The sequence below is a fragment of the Haliotis cracherodii genome, unplaced genomic scaffold (genome assembly GCF_022045235.1).
Source record: "Haliotis cracherodii isolate W230 unplaced genomic scaffold, xgHalCrac1.p SCAF_9, whole genome shotgun sequence".
Lineage (NCBI taxonomy): Eukaryota > Metazoa > Mollusca > Gastropoda > Lepetellida > Haliotidae > Haliotis > Haliotis cracherodii.
The window spans coordinates 7,852,115-7,872,413 of NW_027266343.1; the positions used below are offsets into that span (position 1 = coordinate 7,852,115).

The 20,299-nt window shown below is 42.6% G+C and overlaps 1 protein-coding gene across 2 annotated transcripts; it reads left to right on the plus strand.

Moving 5' to 3' along the window:
- The first annotated feature begins 1,595 nt into the window (after positions 1-1,595).
- LOC139452232 (uncharacterized) lies at positions 1,596-10,750 on the plus strand. 2 transcript variants are annotated; one of them, XM_071233631.1, is made up of 3 exons: positions 1,596-1,615; positions 5,229-5,301; positions 5,895-10,750. In XM_071233631.1, exons 2-3 carry the CDS (start codon positions 5,235-5,237, stop codon positions 9,095-9,097), a joined length of 3,270 nt encoding a protein of 1,089 aa, XP_071089732.1. In that variant the 5' UTR covers positions 1,596-1,615; positions 5,229-5,234; the 3' UTR covers positions 9,098-10,750. The 2 variants fall into 2 exon arrangements, with proteins under 2 accessions (XP_071089732.1, XP_071089731.1); XM_071233630.1 differs by having other exon boundaries at positions 1,601-1,699.
- The last annotated feature ends 9,549 nt before the right edge of the window (positions 10,751-20,299 follow it).

Genomic DNA, 20,299 nt, shown 5'->3' on the forward strand with positions numbered 1-20,299 from the left:
GTCCCAGACCCGATTATTTAAAGCTGGAAACTGTCTTTTTCAGCAAACAAACAAGAAGAAAAAAAGCATAATCGATGGATGCTTTCATTGTTCTGCTCCAATGAGTTATGGCTTTCTGCAATATTGCTGGAGTATGTCTCCCCGCGTCTGCATTAACTAAGTTTGTTTAGTGATGTATATGTGGTCGCCATAGTGCGTGAACGTATGACGTAAGCGCTATCAATACAAAACGAAAGGAAAACTTGGGTCGTGTGTGTCTTCACGCGACCTACATATCGATAACATTATACACCGCGGCTCAATTAATGATCAACAATGAAAGTAATGTTGGACATTTTCTTGTTGGTTGTTCGTCGCATACTCTTCATGTTCATCGTTTTTCATGCCAATCGGTAAATGTATCCCAAGTTCATTTCACGGTTGTGTCAAACCTAGGATCACTCGAAGAATTTACCTAGATCCCTTCAACTTCGACACACCGGTTTTATATATGCACGCCAAAAACAACGCTTTCCTCTCAATGTTTTTGTTGTTGTTATTGTTTAACGCCGCAATATTCCATCTATATGACGGCGGTCTGTAAATAATCGAGTCTGGACCGATGACATGTTTCAACCAAGTCAGCGAGCCTGACCACCCGATGCCGTTAGTCGCCTCTTACTACAAACATAGTCGCCTTTTACGGCAAGCATGGGTTGCTGAAGACCTATTCTACCCCGGATAGTAACAGGTGTTTCCTGTACATGCTGATCCCAGGAATGCATGAATTCTTCACGTGCTGTTCAAATAAATCAACCTTAGGTTGATGAAGAAACTATCCAAACGTAATCCTCAATGTTGCCTGTCTGTTGTCAGCACGTTTTGGCATGGCAAGTTTGTTCATAAAGCTCTGAAATTGAAAACGGCGTCAGTATCAAGGTGCCTGGGACTCCGATGTTAATGTCAATGAATATGACTGGATCTTAATGACAAAGGTACAGTATTTAGATTGTATGAAATCAATACGACAATTGAAAGATAACATTGAAAATCTGGTGACAAACATGTCACACCAATAAAATACGTCTGATACAGGTTGTGTCAGGTTGTGTCAGTTGTTGCATGGCGTAAACACAACACACGTCCCGTGAATAATCATAACGCCTTGATAACGCTGTCTGACTGCGTCGCCTATGTTGTAGGTAGTACCTTCCTTGAAAATCCATGTCAGTCTTGAGGAAGCCTATGGTAATGCTTCAGCTTGTGTGAGCCCTGTGTATTCGATTAATGAATGAGACAGATTTATACCATTAAAATATTTGTTCAATGCGCAGGTTCAATTTTTTAAAGTGGAAAGGTAATCATGTGTGGAACCATGAATATTTTCAAACACATTGAGGTCGGGTACTTTAAACATGCTCTATTCCTGGTAAATGTATGATCATGCCCAACTTTCACTTTTCATTCACCTTTCATTATAAAGATCAGCACACCAGATAAGTGACGACATGACATGACCCAAGCGAGAGATTCATACAGACCCATACATGTACACCTGCATTTTATGACTATAAATAGCGACAACGCATATCTGCGTAACACCAGAACGGCAGACATTACAGCCGAGCAGGAGAGGGTAAGTTCGATATGGTCTACTTGTACGACATCTGCATGTAACACTAGACCTAGAACGGCAGCCATTACAGCCGAGCAGGGAAGGGTAAGTTCGATATGGTCTACTTGTGCGATATTTTTTCTAACATCTACATATTCCATATTATGGATTTCCTTTTTAACATAAACAAACCTGTTGTTACCTTTTTGTTGTTACCTTTTTGTGTAGGCTTGTCAGAGACAGAAGGTGGATAGTTGTATCCTGGTACATAGGCCATATATCGTATATGTATCGGTATATCGGTTTATGGTATCTGACTGGTGTAAATAGAGTTGTATGTATTGGTTGTTTCTATGTTTTGGAAAATAGCATTGGATACACGTATATGGTAGCCTAGTGGTTAAAGCGTTCGCTCGTCACGCCGAAGATTCCCGACATGGGTACAATGTGTGAAGCCCATTTCTGGTGTCCCCCGCCGTGATATTGCTGGAATATTGCTAAAAGCGGCGTAAAACCATGCTCAGTCAGTCAGTCAGTGGATACATGTATACACTGCCATCAGCGTTCTACATCACGTATTCCTGTTTACTCTACCACCCAACTTCTATGCCCCTGTGGGGGCACGGGTGGCCCAGTCGTCTAAGTCGCCGCGATTCGCTGTGCAGAGTTGCGCCCCTTAGGCAGGCCAGAAACCTATGGTTGTGGGTTCGAATCCCGGTTCGCCCCGATTATGTTTCTAGGTTTGTCAGCACCATAGCCGTGCCCGTGGGTTTCACCGAAGCGGTAAACGTCTGAGACCTGCATCACTTCGGGCTTTCCTCCCACATTAAGCTGACACGCCGCGATATAACTGGAATACTGTTAAAAGCGGCGTTAAACCCAACTCACTCACTCACTCTATGCCCTGTCCACAAACACGAACAGAACACATCGGAAAGATATACCAACTCACCACCATCCTTACCACCCTCAATCCTATTACATACCCACAACCATCCTCATAACCTCAACCCCATCTCCTCATTCAACCCCCATTACATGCTCTCAGACCATGGGTCTTCAGCAACCCATGCTTGCCGTAAAAGGCGACTATGTTTGTCGTAAGAGGGACTAATGGGATCGGGTGGTCAGGTTCGCTGACTTTGTTGATGCATGTCATCGTATCCCAATTGCGTAGATCGATGCTCATGATGTCAATCACTGGATTGTCTGGCCCAGACTCAATTATTTACAGACCTCTGTCACATAGCTGGAATATTGCCGTGTGCGGCGTTAAACAACAAATAAAAAAACAAACAAACATACCCTGAACCCCATCACATTCCTCAATTTTATCGCGTGCCCTCAATCCCATCACCACCAACTACCCCATCACATACTTCAACCGAATTGAATACCTTCAAGACATGCATCCAGATCACAGTCGGATCAGCAAACCTCACGGCGCGTGATGCGTGAGATATTAACTATGCTGCAATCTCACGTCGCACCATCCAATTCATGATCGCGATACAAAACACTGGGAACACCAGTTTTCCTCACAGGTGGCCCAATGTCAATTACATTGTCATGTATCAAGAAGTCCCACACAACACAAACCCTGTTCTACGTTTATAACGAACACGCGTATAACGAACACGCTTATAACGAACTGACGGATATAACGAACATTTTTACACTGATAACGTGTTTGGTTGGTTTGGTTGGACTTCTCATTAAGGCTTCCTATAGCCAAGTTGAAGCAGGATGCATTTCATGAAAACAAGTTGTTTTTTTTTATAGTTCTGAGAACACATGTCTCTCGGGATATTTGAACCGCTTAAAGTTTAAAATATATTCTTCTGTGTGAATCGCTTCATATCACCGCCTTTTTGTGTACGAGACTAGGTCTCAGTGACATTCAAGCAAACAAATAATCAATACAGTGGCACACAAGCCTGCGGTCGCCACTGTATTGGCCACTGCGGTCGCGTTAAATCATTACTGTAAAGGAAATGCGAAAAAATTCAAATCGTTATTATGTAATGTTAAGTGGTAATAAACAGTGGCGTGTCTTCTAAATATAAATTGTCAAAGCAAGAGAATAACCAGCCAAGATTGTAACTCCTCCACAAACACACAGAGCCACAACCACGAGTGAACAGATCAGGGTCGAAACGCCCAGGAGGACTGCTTTCCTCGAGAACTGGCCCTATCGCGGCTGGGGTCAATTATGTTACCTGTCACCGTGTATGCCTTTATGCTGCGCCTGGTGCTGATCTAGATTTTGACATCATCCGTCGTGTCTTCCCTTGTGGTATGGGGACTGTCGGGTAGTCGAGTGCTTAAAGCGTTCGCTCGTCACGCCGAAGACCCGGGTTCGATTCCCGACATGGGTACAATGTGTGAAGCCCATTTCTGGTGTCCCCTGCCATGACATTGCTAAAAGTGGCGTAAAACCAAACTCACTCACTCCCACTCCCTTGTGCTCGTGAGCTGTCGTGTTCAGTACAAAGAGCAGGTGAAAGGTGGACGTCCTAGGCTAGGTGTAGCGGTATCCCTCAGTTTTGTGGTAGAGTGGTAGAGTATAATATGCTATAATTTTTTACCATGTTTGTTCAGTTATAAACAATAATCAATTTACATATTTACCAAAGGTATACATTTCGGAATTAGCAGCAGTCAGTTCATTTTACGTGACAACTTTTTCTTGAAATTGGAATTAAGAGTTTTTACCGATGAAAAAGGCAGAAGCGAATTCGATGAAACGTTTCCTGTGGTTTAGGTTTGTTTGTGTGATATTTAACACCACACTCAGCAATATTCCAGCAGTATAACGGCGGTCTGTAAAATAATCGAGTCTGAACCAGACTTTCCAGTCATTGACATCATAAGAATCGATCCACGCAATTGGGATCGATGACATGCATCAACCAAGTCAGTGAGCATGAACACCCGATCCCGTTAGTCGCCTCCCACGTATAAAATATTGCTGGAGTATACTGCTTTGAGTGAGTGAGTGAGTGAGTGAGTTGGATTTAACGCTGCTTTTAACAGTATTGCCCGAAGTGATGCAGGTCTCAGACGTTTACCACTTCGGTGAAACCCTCGAGCACGGGTATGGTGCTGACAAACCTAGAAACATAATCGGGGCGAACCGGGATTCGAACCCACAATCATAGGTTTCTGGCCTGCCCAAGGGACGCAACTCTGCACAGCGAATCGCGGCGCCTTAGACGACTGGGCCACCCGTGCCCCCATACTGCTTTGAACATTGCTCTATCACACACATATAATGTGTTTGTTTTTAACGCCTGACTTCACAAAATTGGTAGTGTCAGTTGATCATGCATTTATCCGAGACCCAGAGAGGAGATGGCATGTGGAAATTTCACATACAATACCTCTCAGAATTACTCAATGGCGCTCTCTGCTCCACACCAAACATAAATCCGACCACAAAATATGTAACTTGGAATGGACTGCGGGTACTTAACTTATCTGAAATAGCTAACAGCAGAGGAACAACTGTCAAATTTAAATTTTGTGCAAATCACATTCGAACTAGAAAACATTAATCCCAGAAAACGGAGTGAACAATTATGTCCATTTTGTCTTTAATATAAAGTTAGAAACTACCATTTATTCTTTTCAGGGTGCGATGGCATTTCCAAGACGCCTCAGTGAAAGGAGTGACGGACAGGGAACCTGTCCTTTCCTCCCGGAAGGTAAGTGTTGTTGGAGACATGAGATAAAGCTTATTAATAACCACACGCAAAGAGAACCTTAATGATCGATACTAATCAATTATTGTTAATTCATGAGGGAAATATCATGTTTTATCGACCAGAGAAACCGATATTGGCTGAGGCCGGTGATCAATAATTGTCTGAGTACATAACATTTAAGAATATTTCAAATTCAACAATAATTGAATCAGATATCACGGGACTTCACAGAAGATGAAGAACAACAAGCCATGTCACTGATTGGCTGAACATAATTCTCTTCTCTAAATCCATTGGCTTAATCACGCAGGGCAATATCACTTTTGACCGCTGTATGGCAGGGTTAGTCTCAAGGTAATACCCTGTTTAAGGAAGGTCATGTGCCCCTTTCTCAACCAATGAAAATACATTATGATCATAGCCACATAGCAACTTGTTTACGGCAGACAATGTGTACAATAAAGACTACATTGAATACATTTGAGTCCTAATAATCATATGTGCAGAAGCCGATAGGTCATGATATGGCTGCATTTTTAAATCATGATGTATAATGTAGAAGGGTTTACAGGCATATTTTTGTTCTATTATAGATACAAAGAGGTGCACTTTAACAGTGAACTTTGAGTCTCTTGGGATAAAGTTCGGCGATGAAAGCAGTCAGATGGAGTTACCGGTATGGCAATGGCGTCACATTAAAGGTGATACAGGCCTATTATCTGAGCTGGATGGGAAGTTAAAGATGAATAATACAGAACGAATCACCACTAGCAACCCTGATGAAATCAAAACAACCTGCACTGGTAATGTTTACAGATCTCCGTCTCACAGATTATTTGGGATCAGAACTGTACAAAAAATATTCCAGGACACTGCTTCATCTCTGTGTATAATTCAACGCCCTGTACAAGAGAACCGGAAACATAACCTATATCAAAAGCTATGTGAAGCTACAATATTCGTGTCGGGAAGAGCAACCTGTTTTGTGACATCTTGTGGCATAGCTGTGGTCACAAGTAAAACCAATGAGAAGATAGTCACTGAGGTTACTCACAAACTGATTACCGGAGGGTCGAGTTCCTCCTCCTCATCCTCATCCTCCGCTAGCTCTGTGGATGACTCAAGCATGGAAGATACCTTTACAAAACTACAACACAGGAGAAGCGTTCTATTGGAGGGGCACATGGTTCCTTTTTTCAGAGACAACATTCAAGCACGTAATTATCTCATATTGAAATGCAAACTTCAAGGCATCGCCTGTACATTTATCTCAGGAGAAAACAAAATCCTTTTGTTGGCAGGGACAAAAGGGTCTCTTGATGTGTTTGATGAGATATATGTTAAATCTGTTAAACAAACCAGATGGGACCTTAAAGACAGCAACATCTTCAAAGTGTTGACAAAGACTGATGTTGTAACTGAATGTAATGGGTATTGTCACTTAAGGTTTCCTGGTAAAGCAATGTTCGTCCCTGATGAAGTAAACGACTGTGTACACATCATTGCCACGGATGATGCTCTGTCTGAAGCAGAATCACATCTGAAAGAACAATTGTCCAAATATGAAAATGGTGCAATCAAAGTCGATGACAGGTCATTCAAACAGGTTATGCACCACTGGGAGGACATACAACAGATTGCAGCTCGGTTGACATCCGGAAAAATCTACATTTCACAAAGTAGAAACAACCAGGCAATATCCGTCACTGGAACAAGAGAAGCAATACAAGACTTTAATACTAAACTTGATGAGTATTTGTCCTCGCCTGACCTATGTTTCATGAAACTGCGATTTCAAGAAAAGAAGCAAAAACTTCTACAGTCTCGACCGAGAGCGAAAGAGTATATTGAACAAAACGTGGCAAGAAGTGACCATGTTGAATTTGAACTTAATAATCAGACGAATGAATTTGTATTAATCACCACTGGAGAGCATAGGGAGATAGCACGGGAATTCCTATCATTGGTCAAGACAAAGGACATCAGAGTGCGTAGAAATAGTGTCATTGGGAAGAGCCTCTTTGATTTAAAACAGGACCTCTTGAACCGCACTTTACCAAGCCATGAGAAAATGTTAGTAGAAATTGACATTTCGACAGGTACTTTTTCAATAATTGCAACAGACGATGTATTTGAAGAAGCAGTGAAACAGTTCGAGGATGTATATAAAGATAGTACAGGCAGAGTGGGGATCAGCAGAGAGTTAAGTGAAGGAGGCAGAGTGGGGATCAGCAGAGAGTTAAGTGAAGGAGGCAGAGTGGGGATCAACAGAGAGTTAAGTGAAGGAGGCAGAGTGGGGATCAGCAGAGAGTTAAGTGAAGGAGGCAGAGTGGGGATCAACAGAGAGTTAAGTGAAGGAGTCAGAGTGGGGATCAACAGAGAGTTAAGTGAAGGAGGCAGAGTGGGGATCAGCAGAGAGTTAAGTGAAGGAGGCAGAGTGGGGATCAGCAGAGAGTTAAGTGAAGGAGGCAGAGTGGGGATCAGCAGAGAGTTAAGTGAAGGAGGCAGAGTGGGGATCAGCAGAGAGTTAAGTGAAGGAGGCAGAGTGGGGATCAACAGAGAGTTAAGTGAAGGAGGCAGAGTGGGGATCAGCAGAGAGTTAAGTGAAGAAGGCAGAGTGGGGATCAACAGAGAGTTAAGTGAAGGAGGCAGAGTGGGGATCAGCAGAGAGTTAAGTGGAGGACCAAAGTCCCCAATGTCACCTCCAGTCACACCTGCCCCTCAGGGGGTCATGTATGGGAACTGGAAAGACTTGACAGTCAACAAAGATATACGAAACCTGCTGCAATCAAGTCAGGAAGCGAAGACATACATTTCAAACAAGATGACTGCAGGGGGTGTACGGATAAACATTACATTAGATGGCGCAGTGCAATATAAGGACGCCACTGGAACAAATGATCAGAGGGTTGGAAACATCCTCAGGAGCTGCACTGAGACGAAGGTCATTGACTTTGAAATCTTTCCAGTGGGTGGATATATGAAACCATCAGAGGCCTCATTAATAATGAAACAAATGTTACAGAAACTATCAAGCAAAGTCCTCATTGTAGCAGATGACTCACAGAAACTCCTTACTATTGTCAGTACGAAAGATATTGCAGCTGAAGTCATTATTGGGATTAAGCGTTTTCTGCAAGATTACACTTACTCTGAAGAAACTATTTTGTTGATGAAGGAAGAAACAAGAACATTTTGGATGCGGAATGCAGAACTACGTGATATTGAGAAATCACTTTCAAAGGAAAATGTTAAAATTGCATTAAAGGGTTCCGAGTTAGTGATAACCGGGGCCAAGGTTGGTGTCGACACGGGCATGAAGAAAGTTACCGATATGCGAACTTCACAGAATAACTCCAAGGGCACCTCACCTGAAGCAGCACAGAGGGAAGCAGCCCAGTCCTGCTTTCTGTCCCACCAGATGACCAAAGTACTACAGGAGATGCCTCACAACAGAGACTTTGTCAATCATGTGCTGACACATGCAGCATGCCCCGCACAGGTCACAGATGACGGTTCCCGTCTCACACAAACACAACGGAGCAGCACGGGAGTACCTGCAGCTTCAGTTGGGCAATTCAAGAAAACACGAAGGGCGCCCCTTCCCAGCCGAATAACGACCATAACGCCAACACTGGTGAAGAACCTCATGGCAAAGAAGGAGCCAGTCTTAGCTGACAGAGTTTTGATCTATGACGATGAGGCTACGAAGAAGTTGTTGATTGTTGGAGCTGCTGAAGATGTGGAACAATGTTTTAGGATAATACTGACGATATGTAATCAGAATGCAGTTTAAAACCAGTTCAGTTAAGGATATGTACTTCGTCTACTTCTTGGAAATTATCGTATGATGAATCATCAATACAAAGCGCTGCGACTGTCGCGTGATGTAAGTCTGCCAAAGTACAAAGCGCTGCGACTGACGCGTGATGTAAGTCTGCCAGAGTACAAAGCGCTACGACTGTCGCATGATGTAAGTCTGCCAGAGTACAAAGCGATACGAGTGTCACGTGATGTAAGTCTGCCAGAGTACAAAGCGCTACGACTGTCGCATTATGTAAGTCTGCCAGAGTACAAAGCGCTACGACTGTCGCATGATGTAAGTCTGCCAGAGTACAAAGCGCTACGACTGTCGCATGATGTAAGTCTGCCAGAGTACAAAGCGCTACGACTGTCGCACGATGTAAGTCTGCCAGAGTACAAAGCGCTACGGCGGTCGCATGATGTAAGTCTGCCAGAGTACAAAGCGCTGCGACTGTCGCATGATGTAAGTCTGCCAGAGTACAAAGCGCTACGACTGTCGCATGATGTAAGTCTGCCAGAGTACAAAGCGCTACGACTGTCGCACGATGTAAGTCTGCCAGAGTACAAAGCGCTACGGCGGTCGCATGATGTAAGTCTGCCAGAGTACAAAGCGCTACGACTGTCGCATTATGTAAGTCTGCCAAAGTACAAAGCGCTACGACTGTCGCATGATGTAAGTCTGCCAAAGTACAAAGCGCTACGACTGTCGCACGATGTAAGTCTGCCAGAGTACAAAGCGCTGCGACTGTCGCATGATGTAAGTCTGCCGGAGTACAAAGCGCTACGGCTGTCGCACGATGAAGTCTGCCAGAGCACAAAGCGCTACGACTGTCGCATGATGTAAGTCAACATGTTAAGACCCTAAACGCGTCCAAATTGTGGGACACGGAACGACCTAAGGTTTGTGTTTCGGATGTTAATACATCTTTGACAGTGTATATACACAAATACATTAGATAACGATAAGTCTCCATGATTTTAACTGTTAATGCTTGGATATATAAACCAATTGACTTCCGCCCTATTATTCTAGTTGTGTGCATGTATGTCTTGTAGTTCGTAATTTGTAATGTTTGTAAATTAATACACGTTTTCATTGGTTATTAGTTTCGTGAATACTAGTTTCGACCTTGTTAAAATATGACCCGAACCCGTGACACGGGAACTTGTAAAGGCACTTGTATCAAATTATGTTAAAAACAATCTACACATGCAAGGTACCTATGCTATTGAACATTAACAGCCTTTGCAAGGTGCTTACTGCAAGGTGAAAGATGCAAGGTGCAAGGTGCTGTTGTACCTCTACAGTAGTGAGTGAGGGAGTATGGATTTACGCCGCTTTTAGAAATATTCCAGCAATATCACGGCGGGGGACACCAGAAATGGGCTTGTACATTGTACCTATGTCGGGAATCGAACCCGGGTCTTCGGCGTGACGAGCTAACGCTTTAACCACTAGGCTACCCGACCGTTCCTCTACAGTAGTACTGCAATGTAGTATACTATACAACTAGTACAATCAAATCTCTGCAAGGTGCTCGTTCGCTTTTTCTTTTACAGAGAAAGACAATGACAAACACGACATGTGATTGTATATGATTACGGAGACATTGTAAATACCAATTCAGCTTTTGATTGTATGCTAAGAGGCAATAAATACTTTGTCGCATTAATTGCAAGAAGAATATCGCGGGTTTTTTTTACTTTGTTTACTTGCTTAAAGTGGGGTTTTAAACATTATCTGAAATAGTTCACACAGTTATTGGCGACTGGCTTCCAGGCAAAGACCTAACTCGTTACTCATGGTACCCGTGAAGATCCGCGTTAGAATAGGTCTTCAGCAACCCATGCTTGTCGTAAAAGGCGACCATGCTTGTCGTAAAAGGCGACCATGCTTGTCGTAAAAGGCGACCATGCTTGTCGTAAGAGGCGACTGACCGGATCCGGTTGTCATACTCGCTGACATGGTTGATGCATGTCATTGTATGCCAATTACGAAGATCCATGCTCATGATGTCAGTCATTGGATTGTCTAGTCCAGACTCGATTATTTACCTGGAATATTACCGAGTATGACGTTAAACAATAAACAAACAAACAAACAAACAAACAAGCATTACTCTTGGTATATGATCAGGTAGCCATTCAAATTCTTAGTTCCTGGGAATCCAAAGGTCACCGCGAATGGCTGCAATATTTGCTGATGCGGCGTTAAGCAATAATCACTCGTTCCCTTTAACGGGTGGGACCATGTAGGATGTAGAAGTCCCCCTATTAAAGCAACACTCATTCGTATGGACTGGGAGTGAACACTGGTCCACACTCCATCATGAATACACCTGTAATGGGGACAGCGAAGGTAAAGTTTTAATATATTAAGTATTACAGTGTAAGACAAACGTACAACAGCTTGATAACGTTGTACGAATTTAAATCGAAAGGTCGCCATATGCAATATATCAGAAGTTGTTACCCATAAAGTTGTACTTTCTTCATAGTACAGTAAATTACGGTTATAACGAACTCAAAGGGACTACTAATTTTAGTTCGTAATAACCGTAATTCGTTGTAAGCATAACTACAGCATAACTACAGCATATAGTCGGGACTAAAAAAGTTAGTTCGTTATATCCGTTAGTTCGTTATAAGCGTGTTCGTTATAACCGTAGTTTACTTTATTACTTATTTGCCAACTTCTAAAAAGCCAACCAAACAGTTGTTAAAGTGTTGTATCAATTAATTACAGATTCAACAAGAGTAATAAGTGAATGAAATCAGCCAGAATTATAGTATTAATGAAACAAAGTAGTGCTGGAAATTGGTGAGAGGAACTCGATGCGGGACAGAAACTATGGAAACGTGTTGGTTGTTCCCCTATTGTTTGGAAGGGGGCACGGGTGACCCAGTCGTCTAAGGCGCCGCGATTCGCTGTGCAGATCGTTGCGTCCCTCGGGCACGCCAGAAACCTATGATTGTGGGTTCGAATCCCGGTTCGCCCTGATTATGTTTCTAGGTTTGTCAGCACCATACCCGTCGGTTTCACCGTAGTGGTAAACGTCTGCATCACTTCGGGCTTTACTCCCACATTAAGCTGACACGCCGCGATATAACTAGAATACTGTTAAAAGTGGCGTTAAACCCAACTCACTCACTCACTCCTATTGTTTGGGTACCAATCACAGACAAGAACAATGGGTCCCTGGGTCAGATGTTCCCTAGATAGGCTGAATGTTCTGTTTTGAGTTGTTTGCTGTTTTACGTTCAACTCATTATCTGTCGGGACCCGCTGGATTTCGAATCCAAAGTTAATTCCGATTATGATCCTTTGTCATCATGCAAGCGCTCATGGGTTTCCGAGAAGTTACAAACGTTAAAGTAGCGTCACTTTGAACGTAAACGCCCACACGACAAACCGTACATTATGTACTCCTCAAGCAGAGTTAAACGGAACTTGCGTATTGAAATAGTAATGTATAATGTATAAGAGCTATCTATGCTACAGTTCAACCCAGCTAAATATTTTGCTTCACACGGTTGGTATTAGGACACGGATTGCTGTGGGGAAAACCGGTAAACCTTTTGTGGCATATAACCCACAGCGTATAGCAATGGGGACACTGCACGCATACCGCACCTTTATGCACGTATTCAAATACATGCATTGAAATATGATCCGCGTGGCACAGTCATACAATCTGTGCAGGTCTCACGGTGAGGTGAGGTGAGGTGAAATGGGGTTTAACGTCGCGTCCAAGATTATTGCACTTATATAGCGACGTGCATTCACGTGTTTGTGTGTGTGTGGCTGCTTGCACTAGTCCGGACTGATGCCGATTTATAGTGCTAGCACACTGAGATACCATGCCGCAGTTTAACATGAATACCCCACTCAGACACAGTATACTGACTCCGAGCCGACCAGTCCTTGTTTCAGCCCCTTAATGCCGAGCGCCAGACAGGGTAACAACAAGTACCATCTTTTAACGTCTTTTGGTATGACGCCGCCGGGGATCGCACCCCGAACATTCCGCTATCCGGGCGGATGCTCTACCACTAGACCACGGTGGATTTTAGCAATATTACAGCAATATAATGTCGACGAGCGGACGCTTCAATCACTAGGCTACCTCACATTGCATACATTCGTAAGAGTTTTGAAAGTGTGAGTGAAAGTTGGGTTTAGGTCCGCTCTGACTAATATTTCAATTATCACTGCCAGTCACGTGATGCAGGAATAAAGGATTACCACTTTGGTGAAACCCACGAGCACAGATGCTGACAAACCTAGAAACATAAGCAGGACGAATCGGGACTCGAAAAACGAATATAGGTTTCTGGCACGACTAAGGGACGCAACTCTGCACAGCCAATTATGGCGGCTTACACGACCAAGCGTGCCCCAAAGTATTTGTATAGAAGAGTCTTAGGCTTAGATAAAGATTTTCACGTGGATATTTGTTACGGTAAAGTGTAAGAAACAACCCATGGAGAGAAGTGAGTGAGTGAGTATGGTTTTACGCCGCTTTTAGCAATATTTCAGCAATATCACGGCGGGGGACACCAGAAATGGGCTTCACACATTGTACCCATGTCGGGAATCGAACTCCGGTCTTTAACCACTAGGCTACCCGACCGCCCATGGAGAGAAGGGTTTTGATTACTTTTTAATTCTTTTAATTGAGAGTGTTAAAATAGCTAATCTTCTTTCTCTGCATTGTTAGCATATGACTGTTATGTAGAGATTTTTTCATTTTTTTTTTTTAAATTATTTAAATACGTACATGTATCTGCCGAATAGGACAACATTCTTGCTCTCAGAGATACGGACAATTGTATCATTAGAGTTTAGGAAAGGCAACGCAACCAACACGGTACAGGAAGGGGTTCTCAAATTATCTATTTTCACGTGTAAGGGAACTGGCCATCTGATTAACAGGAGCTGAGACGACCTGGGCGAAAAAGGTCCCTTTTTTCAAATTGTCTATGTCCGTGAAGATTATGACAGGAAATGTATCAGTTGGGGCCCTCCTCTAGCCATGCATGCCCTCGACACAAGTTCGAGGTAATTTCCGGTGATTTGTATGCACGAGGGTGGCTGAAAAGTTACAAGACAGACTACGAAGGATGTACAGTACACCCTTATCATTCCAAAGTATCACATCTAGCATTGATGACGTCAGAAATAGGATGACGACAAACTTCCTCAAATTGAATGATGAGAAAACTGAAATTTTTATCATCAGTTCCAAACCAGTTAAGTCAAGTCAAGTCTTTTATTCGTATAAAGGCCACAGGCCATATACATATAAAGTGCGTGTATACATGTTACAATGGTACAGGAATTCATAAGCAACTTATATCATAGTATTCTTGTGATTGCAAAACGTTGTTTCAACTAATACAGACCAATATACGGGATGGGCAAATATTTATTAACCAAGCAGTCAGGCAGGGAATCTGGACGTGATCATTGATTCAATGTTCATTTTGAGAAACAACGTGAATAACATCTGCAAAATTGTATATCGGTATGAGATAACTGCATTGGCTACCAGTGAGACAGGCAATCAAGTTCCTGCCGCTGATATTTGTCTACACATCACTCCATGGCCTGGCTCTAGTGTATGTACAAGAACAAACAAGGTACGATCTACATGCCAACAACAGACGGTGGTGCCACCAGCCCGGACAACAACGTATTGAAACAGAACCTTTTGCAGAGCTGGTGATGCTCTATGGAATGAGTTCCCAGCTGTTGTCAGGAGTGAGTGAGTTGGGTTTAACGCCGCTTTTTACAGTATTCCAGTTATATCACGGCGTGTCAGCTAGATGTGGGAGGAACATCAGAAGTGATGCAGATCTCAGACCTTTACCACTTCGGCCAAACCCACAAGCACGAATGGTGCTGACAAACCTAGAAACATGATCAGGGCGAACCATGATTCCAATACACTATCATAGGTTTCTGGCGTGCCCAAGGGACGCAACTCTGCACAACAAATTCTGAGCCTTAGACGACTAGGCCACTCGTGTCCCCATACCATTAAAAGCCCGTTTTATTCTACTTAGACAGCTGCGTGAGAGTATCAAGGCTAAACGTCGTAGAAAACTCACAAATGTTGTATGTTGTTCCTCCAGGACAATGCACCTATGCACGAGGCTGTGGTCATCGTGGCCGCAATGCATAACTGTGGCTTGGAACATCCTCCGTATTCACCAGATTTCACTGTTAGATTTCCACCTCTTCCCAAAGTTGACGAAAGAACTGTTTTCAAAGCAGTTTGCAAATGATGATGATACCATTACTGCTGGACCCGTGAAGATCCGGGGTAGAATAGGTCTTCAGCAAACCATGCTTGCCGTAAAAGGCGACTAGGCTTGTCGTAAAAGGCGACTAACGGGATCGGGTGGTCAGGCTCGCTGACTTGGTTGATGCATGTCATCGATCCCAATTACGTGGATCGATTCTCATGATATTAATCACTGGATTGTCTGGTCCAGACTCGATTATTTTCAGACCGCCGTCATATAGCTGGAATATTGCTGAGTGCGGCGTTGAACAACAAACCAACCAACCATTACTGCCGTGAATGGCGTTTTGCACTACCAAGAGGAAGCCTTCTTCGCCAGTGAGGTCCAGACACTCCAGCGTCGTTGGCAGAAATGTGTAGACCTCGAATGGGAGAATGTTGAAAAAAATAATTATCAGCCAACCCTATCAACGCAGTCGATCATAGCCTGGCTCAGAACTTTTCAGCCATCCTCCTATCAACAGTGCAGCAGGAGTTACGCCCCCTTGATTACATGACAGGCCTTTGGCTGGGAATTGTCTATCCTCTTCGCTGTAGATATTGAACACCTTTAATGTGCATTTTACGACTCGGACTCACGGATATGGGGCATAAGAATATGTACCTGAGTGGTTTACCTGACTACATTAAACGATATATCATATAACGTATATGCATATTTATAAATCTGATGGCGGTGGGGTCCTCTAGTGAAGTGGTTATAAAGAGTTCTCTTGTCACACAGAAGGTCCGGGTACGATTTACCACATGGGTACAATGTGTGACACCTGCTTCTGGTGTGACCCGCCGTGCTGTTGCTGGAATATTGCCAAGTGCGGTTTAAGGCTATACGTACTCACTCTAATGCCTTATCTTCGTATACCTGTATGGTTATACATACTGTCAGTATCCGGACCGCCTCCGTGATCTAGTGGTAGAGCGTCCGCCCGGAGTGTTCGATCCCCGGCCGCGTAATACCAAAAGACGCAGTAAAAATGTCACAAAAGGTTTTGGAAAAGGGTGGACCTTTTCAGTTTCTTTCTTCAATAACAGGATTTAACAAAATGTTATATTTGGGATCACACTTTCTTAGTAAAGTACAGATTGTCGTTTTTTGGGGGGTTGACTCTCGTCCGGAATTCGAACCCACACTGCCAGAGTTAGGAATATAATCGCCAGCACATAAAATCAGCGATCTAACCCACTCAGCCACCGAGAACTGGTAGTCTAGATCACATAATTTCTGTACCCCTCTGACAAGTGTAAATTGGTATGGCTCCCATGGCCGATTCCGGGACCCCAAAAAGTACGAGAATCTGTACTTTACTGAGAGTGAGTAAGTAAGTGAGTGACGTTATACGCCGCTTTTGGCAATTAGCCAGCAATATCACGGCGGGGGACACCAGAAATGGGCTTCACATATTGTGCCCGTGTCCCGAATCGAACCCAGGTCTTCGGCGTGAAGACCCAACGCTTTAGCAACTACTTTACTAAGAAAAGGATATTCCAAATGTAACATTTGTTACATTTGGCCACTTTCTAAATGACATTGTGTATTCATGGCATGATTTAGCATCACAATACAGTACCATTCACTAATTCAAACTAAACAGTTGCTTGTACAAAATGGGTAAATAACTATTTTGGGCCTATACATAACATCATGTCGGTCCATAAGTAGTTATCAACAATATTTAATTACCTTATTCATTCTTCTCGAATTTACGTATTTCCACTACCACATTGTTTGTGATCGATATTGCTACTACCTCAGCGTTAGATTTGAATGGCACAATTACATTTTAGCCTCCACTCATTCCTCATGACAATTTCATCATCTTTAGTTGCATCTATGTCTTGTAAACAAATAATTAAAGCTTTTATTTAAGCCATATGTTCATAGCTGGAGTGAGTCTGGTTTTACGCCGCGTGTAGCAATATTCCAGCAATATCATGGCGGGACACAAGAAAATGGCTTCAAACGTTTCACCCATGAGGGCAATCGGAACCGGGTCTTCGACTGGACTGGTGGGGTGTTGGGTGGAGGGGTTGAGTCCCGTCAGGGATTCGAACCCACACTGCCAGAGTGAGGCACCTAATCGCCAGCACACAAAGTCGGCGATCTAGTCCAGTAAGACACCTGGGCTTCCTCAAAATGAAAGTCCGACAACTGGTAGTCTAGATGACGTACTTTGAGTTCTTATGATTACGGAGTGGGTTCGAATCCCGGTTCGCCCCGATTATGTTTCTAGGTTTGTCAGCACCATACCCGTGCTCGTGGGTTTCACCGAAGTGGTAAACGTCTCAGACCTGCATCACTTCGGGCTTTCCTCTCACATTAAGCTGTCACGCCGATAGCGTCGTTAAAACCCAACTCACTCACTCTACGGGCCTGGGTCGGTTGTCGATCGTCCTCAACAAGTGTCACACCTACAACGACTGTGCAAGATTTCAGACAACGACAGACACTGCATAACAGATAATCAGTCCACAAACTGTTCGAAAACGTCTCACTGCATTGGGATACGGCGCTGTCGACCCAAACACAGTCAGATCCTGTTGAAGTGTCACCGCCTTACTAGGCCTGGAATATTCACAATAAAGGATGATCCTGGGAAGACTTGAGGACTGGTATTTCTGTAATGGAAAACTATACTTATGATATGTAAAACATGCACTGTAATACCTAATTTGATATCTACTTATGTGGCCAAGAGTCTTTTTGAAATTTCATTTGTTTGACCCAAATGTAATTCCAGGTTTCTATATTGCCAAACAAAAGCTAGTGAAAAAAAATATATAATGTAAATGGTAATTCTATGGATTGCATGGCCTAATATTATTTATTATTCAACCCGACCTACCCCGTCGATGTAATACAGGACTGTGATGTTGATGTAAAACCTAAAACTTGATGATGATGATGATGATGATAATATATGAATGTTAATGCAACAAGTGACGCGTGTGAAGATATATTGAATACGTTTGACACATTAACCTATTTCTACACCTTTTCAACGGTAAAATTAGATATTGGGTATTTAGTATTTCGTTATGAAAAATAGTTCTCTTGATATTCAATACTGGACATTTCCCCACACCCTATTTTCGTTTGTTTATGGTAAAAGTTAATAAGAGGAGGTTTGGTTGGGGACTAGAGATATCTTTTCAGAGGCTGTTATTCTGGCATTACCCACTATTTACTGGAGGATATTGGAAATGAATATACCGTAGACTGTCATGTTGTCTGACTACAGATAGGATTTGTTATCTTAACACTCACTGGGGGTTTCACATTAGAGGTGATTTGTACAATTGCCCAAATGATCCTGCTGAGTATTAGTGCTTAGTGATGTTAAATGGAATATTTTATTATCAGAGGAAATTGGTAGTGAAAACTTAATACCATCTATACAGGATACCTTCAGGATTTTTAGCCCTTTCTTTCTCTGTGTGTAATTCTGATGAAAAGAAGTCACTCAACCAGTTCATGCATTCCATGGTAAAAAAAATCAGACTTGGTTAGAATCCGTGTTTATCTGCGACATCTTCCCACTGGTGACATTGTAGTGACCTTGGGAAGTGGAGATGATTTTTTATATTCATATTATTATAATCTGTCAAACTATACATAAATGTGTGTGTGTTAAATCATAACATTCAAAGGGACTGTTCCCTACTCTCATCAATATTATAATGAATGAACATTAGTGTATTGTGTGGATTATATAAAGCTCTCACTAAGTATATGTTTTACATGCATGAAAGATGGGATTAAGGGAGAAAGGAAATATTTTCCTGAACGTTTCCAATAACTAGTGGAGGAAATTGGAAATGGCTTAACCTGTAGATAGCGTCAAATCCGTGATGGATTTGACAGATCTCACAGGGTAACATTCAACAGGCTCTTTACCTTGTGATCATGTTAACATTTTTTCTGAACAGTTTAGAAAAAGAGAAGATATTTGAAGTGAACTACATTGAAAAATGAGAGAAGAAATTAATTGTCATTTTTTTTTATCATAAAAACTCTCTGGTCAGTAAACAACAGTTGTTATTTTAGTACTTTGAAGAGGAATCCCAAACCTTCTCTTACTCTGTTATGATATAAAATGTCAAAGTGAAATTAAAAAACCATTAACGTGCAACACAGCATTTTCCATGGACTTGTTTATTTGCTATTTTGATATACATGTGTTCAGATTGATTGAAAAATATACAGTATCAACTATAAATTTCTTCCGTGTGTGAATGCGTGTAATACTCGCATATTGGCTCCCCAGTTCTCATAATGCTTCATATGAAAGCTAAATTGTGTGTTATATTAACATTATCTCTAATGTCAGTGACTGATTTCAAACCGCGTGTCTTGGTGTTACACGGCCAGTGTCCAAACTCTAGTGTATCTACATTAATGTTTCGCCCTCGCGATCTAACGTTATAACATTTCAGGTCATAGACATCCTCTGGTACACAGCAGATGCGTTCTGGACATATTACCTTTCGGCTCCATAGTCTGTACTGTCTTAAAATTGACTTTATTAGTCTGCGGATGTTACGTCTCGTACACACAAACAGGACCGTTTAGCCTACATAAGGAATGTAGCAGACAGTGGATCTTCCAGTTGGCTAACTTTCTGTTGGTAATATCCGTTTTCTTTTAGCAAATAAGATGATAGTTAGTAACAAAATATACGATATACAACGCATATTTGCACAACTATCACCAAACCATTCGACACTGACACCGCATCAAACCCCGCGGTAGACTGGACACAGTTATGTGCTCACGGATTAGATAACCCCTACCGACAGGGTGGGGATTGTGGTTCGAAGCGAAACAGACAACCCTGTCTGTTGCCTAATAAATGCTGGGCGGCGCCTTTGATCTTGCCTCTAAC

Bases quoted from the DNA above. Each gene is read 5' to 3' on its own strand.
- LOC139452232 (XM_071233631.1), top strand. From the start codon at position 5,235: ATGGCATTTCCAAGACGCCTCAGTGAAAGGAGTGACGGACAGGGAACC. The intron at 5,302-5,894 runs GTAAGTGTTGTT...GTTCTATTATAG, and splicing joins CTGTCCTTTCCTCCCGGAAG to ATACAAAGAGGTGCACTTTA.